This window comes from Gossypium hirsutum, chromosome D06, assembly GCF_007990345.1.
Source record: "Gossypium hirsutum isolate 1008001.06 chromosome D06, Gossypium_hirsutum_v2.1, whole genome shotgun sequence".
NCBI lineage: Eukaryota > Viridiplantae > Streptophyta > Magnoliopsida > Malvales > Malvaceae > Gossypium > Gossypium hirsutum.
In genome coordinates, this window is record NC_053442.1 from 41,083,359 (window position 1) to 41,099,723 (window position 16,365).

At 33.9% G+C, this 16,365-nt stretch overlaps 1 protein-coding gene and 1 non-coding gene across 2 annotated transcripts; one reads left to right on the plus strand and one right to left on the minus strand.

Annotated features, from left to right (window-relative positions):
* Positions 1–1,428: 1,428 nt before the first annotated feature.
* LOC107900123 (uncharacterized) lies at positions 1,429–3,319 on the minus strand. The gene is made up of 5 exons (XM_016825829.1): positions 2,922–3,319; positions 2,560–2,790; positions 2,352–2,469; positions 2,157–2,172; positions 1,429–1,709 (listed from the first exon to the last, which is right to left on the minus strand). The coding sequence occupies exons 1-5, from the start codon at positions 3,317–3,319 to the stop codon at positions 1,429–1,431; spliced, it is 1,044 nt and encodes a 347-aa protein (XP_016681318.1).
* Positions 3,320–8,201: 4,882 nt separating this feature from the next.
* Positions 8,202–8,308, plus strand: LOC121218966 (small nucleolar RNA R71). The gene has a single exon (XR_005915448.1). It is a non-coding gene; the product is annotated as a small nucleolar RNA R71 (small nucleolar RNA).
* The last annotated feature ends 8,057 nt before the right edge of the window (positions 8,309–16,365 follow it).

Here is a 16,365-nt window from a genome sequence, read left to right on the forward strand (position 1 = left end):
TACCTATTCACCCATCACAATTTTCTAATTTTGTCGAAGAATTATTATCCACATCAAATATCATAGATAACAATATACTTGTTATAGTCTAGCAGTTACTTGGCATTTGCATGTAATGGCAAAACGAATGAAAAAATGCATGAATATTAAAACATATATCTAATGCATATTATATTTACAACACAACACACCCCTAAACCTAAAGGATGCATTGTCCTCAATGCATGAACAATGGAACATTTCAAAATGCAAAAACAACAACCTACAAATATAAAAATGCAATGACAACCAAATATGATCGCATAAAACGTATGTTATAAAATGAAAAATGATGCAAATGAAAATAGAAACAAAAGCTTGGAAGAAATTTGGGTTACTCTAATTAGGTTGGGTTGATTTTCTAGCAGTGCGTTTGTACCGTTACTTCCTTTCCACTTCACCAACATCATCTCGAACTGATTTCCTAGCAGCTTGCTTGTAACGCTTCCTTTTTAGCTAGTTAATTGGCACCTCTTCATCATCATCAATATATGGTTTTGTGAGATCATCAATCAGTTGATGAATTACATGCTCTTGCTCGGTCATAGAGGTAGTGGATTTCGGTGTAGTGGTAGTTGTAGCATGTGTAGAAGTTTGAGTCATATCAGCTTCATCCTTATCAGATTCAATATGCACGGATTCAATTTTCTTCTTCTCTCCCTTGTTTTCTATGTTCTTCTTCTCAGCAGTAGCTTCTTTTCCATCTTCATCATGATCTTCTGACTCCAACAACAATTCTTTAGGAAAAACAAGGAATGTAGGCATAGGTCGGGTAAAGTTATTTCGAAGAGATTACTTAATGGCTTTGTCCTGTCGTCTAACATATCCCCAAAATAGAGCCATTTCTTCTTGAGCTCGGCCAAGATCAATGACTATCATTAGTTGTTATTTTTCCATCATCTAAAGTTGTTGTTGCAACATCTCAACTGCAGTAATCACTTTCTACTCAAAGTCACTGTGAAATGTTGATAGGGTAGCATCAGCAGTCATAGGTGGAAAACCTATAGATGCAGAGCTAGAAAGCTTTGGCATTTCCTCCCCTAAAAATCTCAAGGTAATTTTTTTGGTTATGGCTCCTTTACTGGGGATTTTGTCTTCATTTGCCTGAGTAGGAAGCCTTACTCTTTGACACAGTGCCATAATAAGCGACGAAAAGTTTACGGAACCAATGTTCTTTTGTGCAAAGCGTTGGACTTCTCTAAAAATGATTTTTCCAACATTTATCTTTCTTCCAGACATAATCGAGTGTAGAAACAACATGCATTCCTTAGAAATAGTAGAGTTGTGTATAGAAGGGCTAAGATGAGATTTAAGGAAATGATACCATACCCAACATTGAGGCTTCAAAGTTAAACAATCGATGGTGTAGCAATCATTTTGAGAAATTGTCTATGTCATTCCCTCTACACATAAATCTGTCAAAACTGGGTTGAGTCCTTCAATCGTCATTGCCTTGACAAATTCAGAGTGTTCGTCAATGCCTTCAGGTAACCCATATTGTTCATTTATTGAGTCTTCATCGAATAACACCAAGACACCATGCACATAGATGAAAGCATTTTCTGGAGAGGTTAAATGTGCATAAAATTCTTTAACTACCTTAGTGAGGACGTCGTCAAGGTGGAGACACAAGATTTGCCACCCATGTTTCTCCACGATAGATGAGATGGCTTCAGAATAGCCCATACAGGGGACATCTTGGAAAATGAAACTTTTTTCCATGCAAAAAGGTCATTTTGTTATGTTCTTGTTAATTGTTTCTTCAACAATTTTGCTAAAGAATGTCTGTGGATGCATAGAGGTGGAAGAAGATAGTGCTTGGTGAGCCATTTGAGAGAAAATAGTAATTGTAAAATAAGAATGGTGAGACCTTTACAGTTTATGAAGTAAAAAATATAGAAGGGTGGAGAGATGAAACAGAAAGCAAGTTAGAAAAGAAGTGAATCGACTAGGGTAAAACGTGAGAGAAAATATAGCAATGACTTGGGGGATAAGGTTAACATGAAATTTTACCCTTACACAGAAAAAATAAAAATTGAATGGGAAAAAGAAAAGTAATTGAAAAAACTATTAAACTAAAATTAACTAATATATTAAATGAGCTGATTTCTACAAACCTGGGCCATAATGTGCCTGCAACAAAAGAAAATAAAAGTTAAGTAAACTTATTGAATAAACTAAAAAAAGAAATTAAAAAAAGTAAACGAATAAAATAATACAGGGGAGAAATATTAAGCAGTTCAAAAAGTGATGGAATTTTTATCACAAATTATAGGAGCTCCAAAATAATGCTTTAATCCTTGGCCATTGACTTTGATAGTAGAACCAGTCTTGTCGTCTTTGACTTCTACATCTCCATGAGGATAGACATGCACTATCTTGAATGGACCAGACCAATAAGATTTTAATTTGCGAAGAAACAATTTATGCCTGGAATTCAATAACAAGACTTGTTGTCCAACTACAAATTGTCGTGGCAAAATCTTATTGTCATGGCATCATTTGGTCTTTTCTTTGTACAGCTTGGCATTCTCATAAGCTTGTGCTCTGAATTCTTCCATCTCATTCAACTCTAATAAGTGGTTAGTACCAACAGCACTCCAATCTATATTCAACTTCTTAATTACCCAATATGTCTTATGTTCAAGCTCAACAAGCAAATGATAGGGTTTCCCATAAACAAGCTTGAAAGGTGACATCCCCAATGGTGTCTTGAATACAGTTTGATATACCCACAAAGCTTCATCTAATCTGGATGACCAATCTTTACGGGTGGGATTGACTGCCTTCTTCAGAATTTTTTAATCTCTATATTAGAGACTTCTGCTTGACCATTTGTCTGAAGATGATATGCCATGGCAATTTTATGTTTAACTTCATACCTGTTCAGAGCATTAGCAACTAATTTGGAGTCAAAATGTGAACCTTCATCACTAATCAGAGCACAAGGGATACCAAACCTGGTAAAAATATTCTTATGTAGAAATTTCAGTACCGATTTGGCATTATTCGTTGGTATAGCAACAACCTTAACCCATTTAGAGACATAATCAACAACTATGTATACATTGCCCCAAGAAGGTGGAAATGGACCCATAAAATGAATTCCCCATACGTCAAATAGTTTCACTTCTAAAATAGTTTGCAATGGCATTTCATACCTTATCGATAGATTTCCAGTTCTTTCACAATGATCGTAAGCTTGAAAAAGTTCATGAGCATCTTTCAACATGTTTGGCCAATAAAAACCATATTGGAGAACTTTTGCAACAGTTCTCATGGCTTCAAAGTGTCTTCCATGCGATGCTGAATGAAAATGATATAAAATACTTTGAATCTCGTCATTTGGAGCACACTTCCGAATTATCTAGTCTGCACAATGTTTGAATAAAAATGGCTCATCCCAAATATATTGTTTAGCATCATGGATAAATTTCCTTCGTCTTGATTGGTGAGCTCAAGTGGCAACATTCCACTAACCAAAAAATTTACAATATTGGCATACCACGATAATGCCATGCAAACTAATAGTTTCTCACATGGGAAATCATCCTGAATGCACTGAATATTATTGTCTTCATTTCCTGCTTCAATTTGAAACAAGTGGTCAGCCACTTGATTTTTTGTGTCTTTCCTATCTCTAATTTCCAGATCAAATTCCTGTAGTAGTATCCATCTAATTAATCTGGGCTTGACGTCTTTCTTGGTCACCAAGTACTTAATAGTAGAGTAATACATATAAACCGTAACTTTGGTGCCCACTAAATAAGCTCTAAATTTGTCGAAAGAAAATACCACAACTAACAGCTCCTTCTCAGTGGTGATATAATTTAGCTATGAATCTGTCAACATATGACTTGCATAATAGACAGCATGAAAAACATTGTCCTTTCTTTGCCCAAGTACTGCTCCTATGGCAAAATCACTAGCATCACACATAATTTCAAAAGGTAAAGTCCAATTTGGTGCTATGACTATTGGTGTTGTGACTAACCGGTTTTCAATTCCTCAAATGCTTGTAAGCAGGGCTCATCAAAATTGAAAGATTTGTTATGTTCTAGCAATATACATAGGGGTTTGGATATTTTCAAAAAATATTTGATAAATCGTTGATAGAATCCTGAATCGCCAAGAAAACTGTGAATAACTTTAACTATGGAGGGTGGTGGCAATTTCTCAATAACCTCAATTTTTACTTTGTCGACGATAATCCTTTGCTGCAAAATTTTAGGTCCCAGAACAATGCCTTCACAGACCACGAAGTGAAATTTCTCCCAATTGAAAATAAGGTTGGTTTCTTTACATCGACAAAGAACTAACTCCAGATTTTTTAAACAGTCTTCAAAAGTATCACCAAACACCAAGAAGTCATCAATAAAAACTTCTAAAAATTTCTCCATGTCCGAAAATATTGCCATCATGCAACACTGAAATGTTGTAGAGGCATTGCATAATCCAAACAGCATTCATCGGAACGCAAATGTTCCATAAGGACATGTCAATATGAAGGAAGTTGTCATGGCAATCCTCCAGTAATATCTTCTGCATGCAGATTAACGGACTAATTGAGCCTCTTGATCTAGTGTCACTGCCGCTAAGATAACTACTAGCAATGTGTTGTTATCTCCTAAGTAACCATACTTCAAATGTACTGACAAAAGCTTCAATTCTAACGTAGGAAGATCTTCTATGGATGGTCAAAAAGGTTTAAAAGAGTTGTCCAATAAATTTAATAATTCAAAACTTCTCCTTGATCCATTCTCAATTTGTTTAGCTTCCATTAGTTCACCAAGCTCTTCAATCATTTCTGCTTCAACTAACTCAAATGAGTCTGCATCATCATTATAATTATTGTGATAAAATTCTACAAATTTTTCCTGAACTATTGTGTCAACAATCTCAACACATTCTTTATTTGTATCTGCACACTTCATATCATCAAAAACATTAAAGGTTATCTGCTAATCATTAACTCTCATTGTTAATTCACCTTTTGTACATCAAATAATGTTCTATCAGTTGCTAGAAAAGGTCTCCCAAGTATGATTAGTCCCTCTTTATCAACCTCACATTCTAGAATAATAAAATCTATTGGAAAAATAAATTTGGCAACTCTTACCAACACATCTTCGATTTTACCTTCTGGATGTGCATATGAACAATTAGCTAATTACAATGTGACAGTTGTAGGTCCCGCCTTCCCTATTCCTAGCTTCCTAAAAATAGACATAGGCATTAGATTTATACTTGCACCTAAGTCGTATAATGCTTTGCCTACATAATGATTTCCAACAGAACAAGGTATAGAAAAACTCCCTAGATCCTTCAATTTTGGTGAAAATTTGGGTTGGAATGCTGGCACCCCCATGGCACAGCAAAAATTAATAAAAAAATAATTCTAGCAATCCAACCCATGGATCCATGTGCGAGGAATGAATCAGGGTGAAATAATGGCTTCGAAATTACCGAAACTTCAATCTGAGTAGGTAGCGATGCCTCAGTAATGAGAATTCTGATCTACTATCGAACCAAGCCGCAACCTTTTATGATTCTAACCTCTACATAATCCACCCAATTAAACAATGAACGGAAGAAATCTATAAAAATGTTTTTTGGAGAATTCTTTGCTTGACGGCTACTAGACCTCACAAGCAAAGTTTTTTTAGGGTTTTTTTTTAAAACTCTCTCTCTCTCACCCTTTTATAATTGGTATATATATAATGAATCATAATTCATAAAATTTTTTATCCGAACATAATAATCATAATTAAGAATAAATAAATATAATAATATTTTTAACCAAAAATTATAATTACATTAATTATAACAAGGATTTTGGTAAACTATATTTATTTAAATTTATATACGAACCAAATTCATATATTAATAAAACTATGTTCTCATTATGTGTACAACATCCTTGTACATATAATATGTTCAATATTTGATTGCCCAATTAAATTAATTCTATAATTAATTTAATTCATGTAACAATCAAACACAATACCAACTATGTTTTATTCCGTTCATTTCAACCATAGGGTGTGACCCTGTAGGTTCTTGTAACATTAGCAGTAATACTAGAATGATTCTAATATTACAAAGAATGAGTGGCATCTAGCATGCATCATTGCTACCTAAGTTACAAGAAGTCGTGATTCGACATAACCTTTTTGTGATTAACCTTTCACGCATTAATCCTTAAGTCCTTTATCTTTGGAATGGACACAAGTCATGGAATAGTCACACTTGCATAGTCCATCCCATGTTCCTTGATATCTTGAGTAGACTATGATATATAAATAAGTATGACATCTCATGTCAATTTATTTGAGCATGGCCATGCATTTCTAGTCTCACTCAATCAAGTGGCCTAAGATATTACTCTCATTATGTAGGAGGGACTTATCCTATATTGATCAACCATATCCCTCTACATAGGTTGTGGTATATACAACATCAGCATTTATAGAACAACCAGTTACGGTGTACGTTTGACTGTATCAAAATATATAGCTCACGATGTTGGGATAATGATAATCTCAAGTCTGAGGATCATATACATATTAATCACTATGAGTAATGATGTGACAATTACATAATAATCCAAGAAACATACTCACAGCAGGTCAGTCCAATATGTTGTTCTCTAACACACATATTCATGCATTGATTTTGACACTCCATATCAATGACAACTCTTTATCATCAATCAACTACATGTTAGTCTTAATGCATTATTGTTGTCCTAGTCAACAATAATACTTAACTAAGAATCTTTTAAGAATAATCATATTATTTTCAGGACATTATTATAAAACAGTTTATTTATACATACAGAAAAGAAACTGAAATAATAATGGCAACGCTTTATATTAATAAACATGGTAAATCAAGTATGTTATTACAACCATCTCATGATCGATCTTTGGGCATACTCTTACAATTTGTTTCTCAGCATTGTTATGCACCCTTTAGTGAGAGTGATAGTTTCAAAATCCCCTAACCATCTCTTCGTTGATAAGATATCTTTCATGAATTTCACATAATTTGGCATTTGTTCCAATGCTTCCACAAATGGTATGTTGATATGTAATTGCTTTAGGACATCAAAGAATTTCTTGAATTGAAAATCTTGCTTAGATTTTTGGAAACGCTGAGGAAAATGTGGTGGAGGCCTTCCTTCTATTTGTTGAGGTTTTTTTTTCGTGGCATTTTTATTGGCAATACAAGATTAATATGCTTCAACATTTTTCCTGTTGCTCTTTTCTTTTGTAGCCTGCTCCACTACTGGTTCTGAATTCTTCTTATTTGTGAAATCTGAACTACCTTCTTTAACAGTGGTGTCATTAACAACTCCTAGTAACTGCATACCACTTCTGAGTGTAATGGCTTTTCATTGTTCCTTCCCTTGAGATGGTGAATTTTCGGTATCACCCGACAGTGCTCTTTGTGATCTTGAGCTTAATGCTTTGGCAATTTGCCCCACTTGATTTTCTAAAGCTGTTAAAGATGCAGCTTGACTTTGAATGATAGCATCATTCTTGGCCATGTATTCCTTCAATAGAGCTTCCATAGATGAAGAACTTGAAGCTAAATTTTGCTAAGCATTTCACTGTGGCATGGGCTAAATGTATCTAGGTAGTGCACTCGCAACATTCTGTCAAATAGCATTGCTGGAATTTCGCACCCCTTGATTACTTCAACTAAAATTGGGATGTTGCTTCCACCCCGGATTATATGTGTTGGAATATGGGTTGTTGTTGTTGCGATTAAAATTTCCCATATAATAAACTGAGGCTAGGTTCGATGGGCATTCATCAAAAACATGATCTTTTCCACAATAAACACATGTTCACTCAACTGCTTTCATTTCCTGCATTGCAACTGGTTTTTTTAGTATTTTAATCATATTCGTTAAATATGATACTTGAGTTGTTAGGGAAGTACTCACATCAAGTTCCATTGCTCCAGTAACTCTTCTGCCAATCCCTACTCTTGTAGTAGGGTATTAATAATCATTGTTTCCTATCCTCTTCAAAATTTCATATGCCTCATTATATGATTTATTAAGCAAAGTCCCATTGGTAGATGTGTCAACCACCATCCTTGTATGAGCATTCAATCCATTGTAAAACATTTCCCTTTGCGTCTAATGTTGAAAACCATGCAGTAGGCATTTTCTAATTAACTCTTTGAATCGGTCCTATGCTTCATATAATGTTTCATCCTCAGATTCCCGAAAGGACATACTATCGTTCCTCAATTTGGCATTCATGTTTGGAGGATTATATCTTAGCAGAAACCTCTGACAAATTTCATTCCAAGATGCCATCGTACCTGACAACAATGCATTTAACCATGCTCTGACATGATCTCACAATGAATAAGGGAATAACTTCAGTCTCAAAGCATCTTCAGGAACACCTTGCTGCCTGAATGAATTGCAGACTTCCAAAAAGAGTCTTAAGTGCAACCATGGATCTTTAGTAGACAATCCACTATACTGCCCTACAATTTGTAACATTTGAAACATCACCGTCTTTAACTCAAAATGTTGAGCTTGAATATGCAGCTTGACAATTCCTGGATTTTTTAATCAATTCCAAGATAGGCACTAAATGTTCTCTGATGGGTCTGTATCTGTCATCTATTATTTGAGGAATATCAACATCCCTTCCATTCTGATGTAATGGCGCTTCTTTCAATTTCTAAATCAAAAGAATACTCTTCAACTGTAGAAATATCTCTACTCATGCACCAACAAAAATCCTGAAAAACAAAAATCAAAACAACTAATTAAGTTAAACTAACAAAATTAAAGAGGTAATAACTGTAATACCCAATTTTAGCCCGGGCTCACATATGGAAACATAATTTTTGAGGATATGCAATCTTAGATATGATATGCAATCCTAGATATGATATGCAATCTTAGATATGATATGCAATCCTAGATATGATATGCAATCTTAGATATGATATATGCAATCTTAGATATGATATGTAATCTTAGAAGATATGATTTTGTAATCTTAGAGATTTAATTTGTAGATACCCTTTAATCTCAGCCGTTGATGTAATTGATCTGTACCGTTGGATTTGGGGAGGCTCAACTATAAATAGAGGCCTCTCCCTTCATTGTAAAGGAGGAAGGAAAAAAGAGAAAAGGGGGGAGAAAAAGAGGAGGAATAAAAAAAGAACGATTAGCAGTTTTTTAAAGGTGGTTTACTATTTTTTTCTTTCGATTATTTTTACTTATTTACGATTTTAAAAAAAGGAGAAGGTGATACCACTGCGAATTTTATTTATTTATTTTATTTAGCCCCTCCGCCTTTTAATGTTTTTGTAATTAAGTTTTCTTTATTTTTTTAATTTACCCTTTTATTTATTTTAAATTCAAATTTAATCCTTTTGAACGACATCGTTTTAGAGGAGAATGGAAAATTTCCCTTCCAGCCCCTCTATGTAATTCGCGCGTTCAAATTAGTCCTTTTACTTTTATTTATTTACGGATTTACCCCAGATTTTTAAATTGCGATTCAATTTAGTTTTTTATGTTCTTTTTATTTATTTTATTAATTAATAGTGTAATTATTATTTTTATTCTATTTTTTTATCTATATATATTCCTTTTATATGTACACATATATATATATATTTTTTTAAACGAATATTTTCCTATATTTTTTTAATGAATATTTTCATATTTATATGTATATATTTACATTTTTTTAAGTGATTAAATACTCACCCTTTTTTTTCTTTCTTTTTAAATATACTTATTTTTATTATTTTATATATGTATGTATAATTATATTTTTTTCTTTATTTTCATAAGTATATTATGTATTGTATTTATATATAAATTCTATGACCTAAAATTTTATTTGTAAATTATATGTATATTTTTAATCTTCATAATTTCCATGTGTACATCTTTTGATCCTTATTTATTTGTTTGCTATCCCATCCATTGTATAATTGTGTTTACATTTAATATTTTGCATGTCATGGATTACCTTTTTTATTTCGTTTATTCATTTGCTTATATTATTTTTATGTCGATGATGTATTTATTATTGTTATTGTTATTATAGCATTTGCATGTATAAAATCACGTTACATCATCTTTTTACTCAAATTTAAAGATAGAAAATTTTTTAAAATTGAGATAATGTTCGTATTTATGATTTTCAAGGGAATTGAGCCCTAACGTATTGGGTTCCAATTTTCTTCATTAAATCCGATAATCGAGCATTTCTCTTCAATCAAAAAATAAAAACTCATTATTGGGAATTCAACACGTTGTGTCCTAACGTATTGGATGTGACGCATTGATTTCTCGAAATGAAGATTTTTTAAAAATCATAAAGGAAATATTTTGAGTTTGGGATTTTAAAGGAATTGTGCCCTAACGTATTGGGTGTGATTTCTTAAATCTTGGATTAGTGGATGTTCTTTTAAAGTAAAGGAAATATTCCGAGTTTGGGATTCTAGAGGAATCGTGCCCTAACGTATTGGGTGTGATTTCTTAAATCTTGGATAAGTGGATATTCTTTTAAAGTTTTATTGTACAAGTATTTTGGCCCAATTCATTTTTGGGGGAAAATTAGAATGCTGTGCCCTAACGCATTGGGTGTGGTCTCTTCTTTCTCTGAAATAATAAGGGACTTAATACGTAGCCTTTTAAGTTTTGCTAAGGATTATGTTTTTTTCAAATTCTCGACCTTAAGACACTAATTAATTAACTAGGAACCAATTTTGGGCGTTACGAGGGTGCTAATCCTTCCTCGTACGTAACTGACTCCCGGATCCATTTTTCTAAAACTCGTAGCCAAAGTTTTTTTAGGTGATCCAATCACACCCTAATAAAAGATTGGTGGCGACTCCCAATTTTCATTTTTTTAATTCGACAACCTAAAATTTTTGTTTTTCAAAAAACGGTTTCGACAATAACAAACCAAATTTTCACCAATATTGTCGATCCTCAGCAACGATACCGACAACTTATCGCATGTGAATGTGTAATGCGAATGTGCAAGTATACACGTCGAATCAAGTAATAAAGTGATGAATGAGTATCATCTCCACAGGGATCAAAATTGATTAAAAAATGGTTATGCTATTACAATGAATTTGACTAATTGAACAGTGCAAAAGAAACAGATGAAAAATTGATGAAGAGAATTAATCAATGGATTAATAAAATCAATTATGAATGAAAAAATGCTAGGGAAATTGAAATGCTATGGAAATTCTCAAAGAGTAAGTGGGGAGGATTTGTATTGTTGAATGATAAAGGCTTGAATTACTCAAGTTTTATTTTTATATCATAATAATGCGATGGAAAAATCTTGACCATTCTACTGCTCAAGGACTCACTACTGCAATTTGCTTCTTTTGAGAGCCAGACTTTAAGCTATCATTTTGACTTTTTGTATGTCTAAAGAACTCAATAATGATATCCAGACTGTTCTTCCTTTCCCCGTACAAATCACAACTTCTACGTTTAGAATGCCGCGAATATTCTTTCGAATACTCACCTATACCAATCGATAATAAACCAATTTATTTAATCTTTTCAAAATTAAATAAGATCTAACAACATACCATACAATCATCTATGTCTAGAGCTTGCCTGCATGCATTTAAAATAATCACAAATCGAATGAAATAGTAATCTACTAAAAATCAGACCATGGGTATTAAAGATAGTAAAAATTCACCCAAATAATTCCAACCCAAAAAGATTTAGCTAATGGATTGGACATTCAAATCCAAAATAAAACCATTCAACATCATCATTCAAGTTTACAAATCACAAAGTTCAAATCAGAAAATAAAGGCAAAATTGCAGAAAGCTCTCGCTACTCTAACTTTCACTTTAATATTGAAATTTGATGCAAAACCCAAGGCAGATTTCTCTTCCCCTTCCCTGAGTCTGTGACTTCTTGCTCTGTAAGTTGTTACCCTCTCCTCTATTTTCTCTAAAATTTTCCATGAGAATTCAATGTAAAGAAAACCTACTCTCTAATTCCTCTCTCCCCAAAATCCTCATCCCCTCTTTTTTTTCTCTTTCCTCTTTTATAGGGTAGGTCTTCCCACTCAAAACACTCCTTTTGCTTCCTCTTTTTCAGGTTGGTTTATCTAGTACAAGTATAGTTCGCTGAGAGTGACGTTGACTGAGTACTGCGTAATCTTCCTAGAATTGCCATGGCATTCTTGTTGGCAATCTAACCAACATTTTGCCATGGCAATATTTCACTTCCTTCATTTTCTTTCTCCTTTCTCTCTTCTCTTATTCATCCTAAACCTACTGCCAGCAATAACCAAGACCTTTCTTCCCCGGTAACAAAATAATGACATTTATAACACAATCCAAGCTTTTTTATGCAATGTTTTAAAAATATCCTAAAAATGCAAACATATTTACTTAACTACAAATAATTAATTCAATCTAAAGGCCTGAAATATAACTCTTTTCAAGAGTTATTAGCAAATCTTCACGAAATTTGTAAAGGAATTTTATGCCCATTTAACCTCTCCAGATAATGCTTTCATCTATGTACGTGGTGCTTCAGTGTTAGTCAATGAATACTCCATGAATGCACAATATGGTTTACCTAAAGGCCCTGATGAACATTCTCAATTTGTCAAGATAATAACAGTAGAAGGACCCAATCAAGTTCTTGTCGATTTATGCGTGAAAGGGACCAAATGGATAGTTTCTCGAAATGACTACTACACCACTGACCGTGTTTTTTTGAAGCCTCATTGTAGGGTATAATACCATTTTCTTAAATCTTGCATGGGCCCTTAAACTCATAACTCTACTATTTCAATGGAGCACATGTTATTATTGCACTTTATTATGACTGGAAGAAAGATAAATGTTGGAAAATTTATTTTTAGAGAAGTTCATCGTTGTGCACAAAAGAATGCAAGCACCCTGAATTTTCCATCTCTCATTACTGCACTTTGTCAACGGGTCAATGTCCATATCCAAGCCAATAAGAACAAAATCCCTAACAAATGAGCCATCACTAAACAAATTGTCATGAAATTTTTAGGGGAAGAAGTGCCATGGGATCCTGGCTCTGCATCAACCCTGCCTCCACCTATTGGTACCCATCCCACTCTATCCACATCTCACAATGATTTCGAGCAGTAAGTGTTCGGTGCTCTTAAGATGTTGAAACAACAGGTTTGTTTGATGGAGAAGTAACAAATAAGGACAGCTACTGATCTAAGAAGGGCTCAAGATGAAATGGCTTTATTTTGGGGCTATGTCAGAAGGAGGGATAATGTTATCAGATCTAGAGGATGAAGATGAGTATGAAGTTGAAGTCACTGTGACGAACACTACCACACATCCAACCACTGCAGAAAAGAATAACAAAGAAACAGAGGAGGAGAAGAGAAAATAGAATCGATGAACATTGACTCAGATAAGGAAAGAGATAACATGAATCAAACTTCTGCACCATAAGAACCTGCTACCGCACATCAAACCACTGCACCCATATCGGAACAAGATTGTGAGATTAATCAACTAATTGATGATCTCACAAAATCAGATGATGACGAAGATGAGGTGCTAATCAATCTGCTCAAACGAAAGCAGCGTTACAAGCACACTATCAGGAAATCTACCCAATCCAACAAAAGTAACACAAATCCTTTCAAAGCTTTTGTTTTTACTTTTCATTTGCATATTTTTTTCATTTTTATATGTGTTTTTCATGCATTTATAATTGTTTTCATTGCATTTTCTACATATCTATTTATTTTTGCACAAGTGAAATTTTCTATCTGATCATGCATTGAGGACAATGCATCCCTTAGGTTTGGGGGTGTGTTGCACATATTGCATGCATGAGATATTTTGTTTGAACATTAGATCATTTTTTCACTTATTTTTCCATGATATACAAATGCTAAATGACTGTTAGACCATGAGAAGTATATTGTTATCTATGATGTTTGATGAGGATAATAACTCTTCAAAATGTTAAAATTGTGATAATTGATTAGGTATGTTTAGCTTAGGATAGTCGTGTGAAAATTGATGTCTAAAAGTAGAATGACCTAAGTATAATTACAATTATTCTATAGTAGGTTTCTTTTAATACACTTAGAAGCCTTAAAACTAATATCAGTAAATTAGCATTATGTAATAATAAATACCACGACAACGCTGAGGGTAAATGAAATAAAATTTAAAAAGACACTATAAAGCACTCAAATGTTTGAAATTGTTGAGTAGGCCAGTAATACTCTGTTTGCTCCATTGTATTATTGATTAGAAAAGCAAGATCAAATAAGAGCGAGTAAAAAAAATAGTTTGGGCGCACTCCACTGTAGTAGTGGGCTGAGTAGCTAAGGGGGTAGTTGTTTGATGTATCCATCTTTTTAGTCAAAAGCCTTAGCTTCAGGAGTGAATTACATTCAAATTATGGCGTGATGTAATACTTAGCAATCTAGTGTATGCTCCATTGAGATTTTCAAGTAAAAAAATCATCTGACAAGATGAATTCCCTAGAGAAAATTTTATATAATGCAATGACAGGATAAGTATAAGAAGAAAAATTGAGTTTAGTGGAAAGATAAACTAAGTACATTAGGAGGTTCTTGCATGAATATTTAGGAACTTGTATATTTAGTTAACATTTTCTACACTTCGTATGCTAAGCAAGCATATAAAATTTGAACTAATTCTTTTTAAACATTAGACTGTTAAGAATGGAGGTATAAAATATGTTTCGTTTGGTTTAGCAGTAAAGAGGCAATTGTGTATTTATGGAAAATTCATGCATTCATGCATTCATACTTATTCTCCTTGAGGACAAGCAAGAACTCAGGTTTGGGGTGTGATAAATCTTCAAATGAGTTATATTTCGAACCTCTAAGATTGATTAAATGATGTACTTAAGTAGATATATTTTCATTTTTCGGTTATTTTTAGAACATTGCATACTAACGCTTGGATTGTGCCTTAAATGTCATTTCATTTTACTTTTACTACTGGGAAGAAGGGAATTGGTTGTTGTATCAGGCAGGTGCAGGAAGGATGGAGAAAAGGAGAAAAAAGGAACAAGAGAATGAAGGAAGTGAAATATTGCCATGGCAAAAGGTTTGTAACACCCCTAACCCGTCTCCTTTGTCGGATTAGGGTTACAGAGTATTACCGATCAACCAAAAACCATACAAAATTATAACCTATAAATAAACTAAAAATATAATAAAGCAATCATTCATAAACATTTCTTCCCTAATTCGAGCCTTCGAGGCCCTAGAAATAGTTTAGCTGCAATTTGGGACTAATTTGAAACAAACTGGAAAGTTTAGGAAAAAGTTCCAAAAATGGAAAACAGGGGTCACACGGGCGTATGGCCAGGCCATGTGGAATCACCCCAAGGCCATGTAACATTCAAACAAAGGACACACGCCCAACCCGTGTCCTCCCCTGTGTAACTCTCTGAGAAGGGTCACACGATCGTGTCACACGCCCGGGTGCCAGGCTCTATAACTCACTGACTTGCACCCTTTGAAAACCTCAAATGACACAAGGCCGTGTCGCTAGTCTGTGTGTCACACACGGCTAAGTCACACGCCCGTGTCTCAGGCCGTGTGAACCCAAAATTACCTAAAATCAAGACATTTCAAAACCATATCATGCATAACCATTCAAATCATTTAAACACACATTCAAGGGTTCGAACCATCATCCACGCATACATAAAGATACCAATTCAAAACCCTAATTCAACTAACCAATATGTGTGACAGCCCAAAGTTGACCCTAGTCGGGAAGTGGTTTCGGGACTGCTAAACCGAGTCACCGAAATGTTTGAATGTGATACTTATTGTCTAGAATATGTAATTATGAATGTGTGAAAATTTCAAGCTTCAATTTGGTTGATTTCATGTGAATTTAGTCACTAGGACTTATGTGAGAAAATTCAAAAATGTGATAGGTCAATGTGTGAGGACCTATTAGTGCATGTGGACAAAGGGGGGGACTTGCATGTCAAATTTCCCCCCCTAATGAGTAGTGGCCGGCCATGACAAAGAATGATGGGCAAAACATGTCATTAAACATGTTTTGTTAGTGGAAGAATAAAATAAGAAGTATGGGTAATAAAGAAATGGAAAACAAAAGAAAAAAAAATGTGTGTGTAGTGTTTGTTCCCCCCCATTGCCGTGAGCTCAAGAGAAGAAAGGAGAAAAGTTTGTGTTCATCCTTTCTCACCTCCATTTTAGCCTAAATTAGAAAGAAAAACAAAGAAAAAAATTTCTCATCCTTTGGTTCATCCTTGGCCA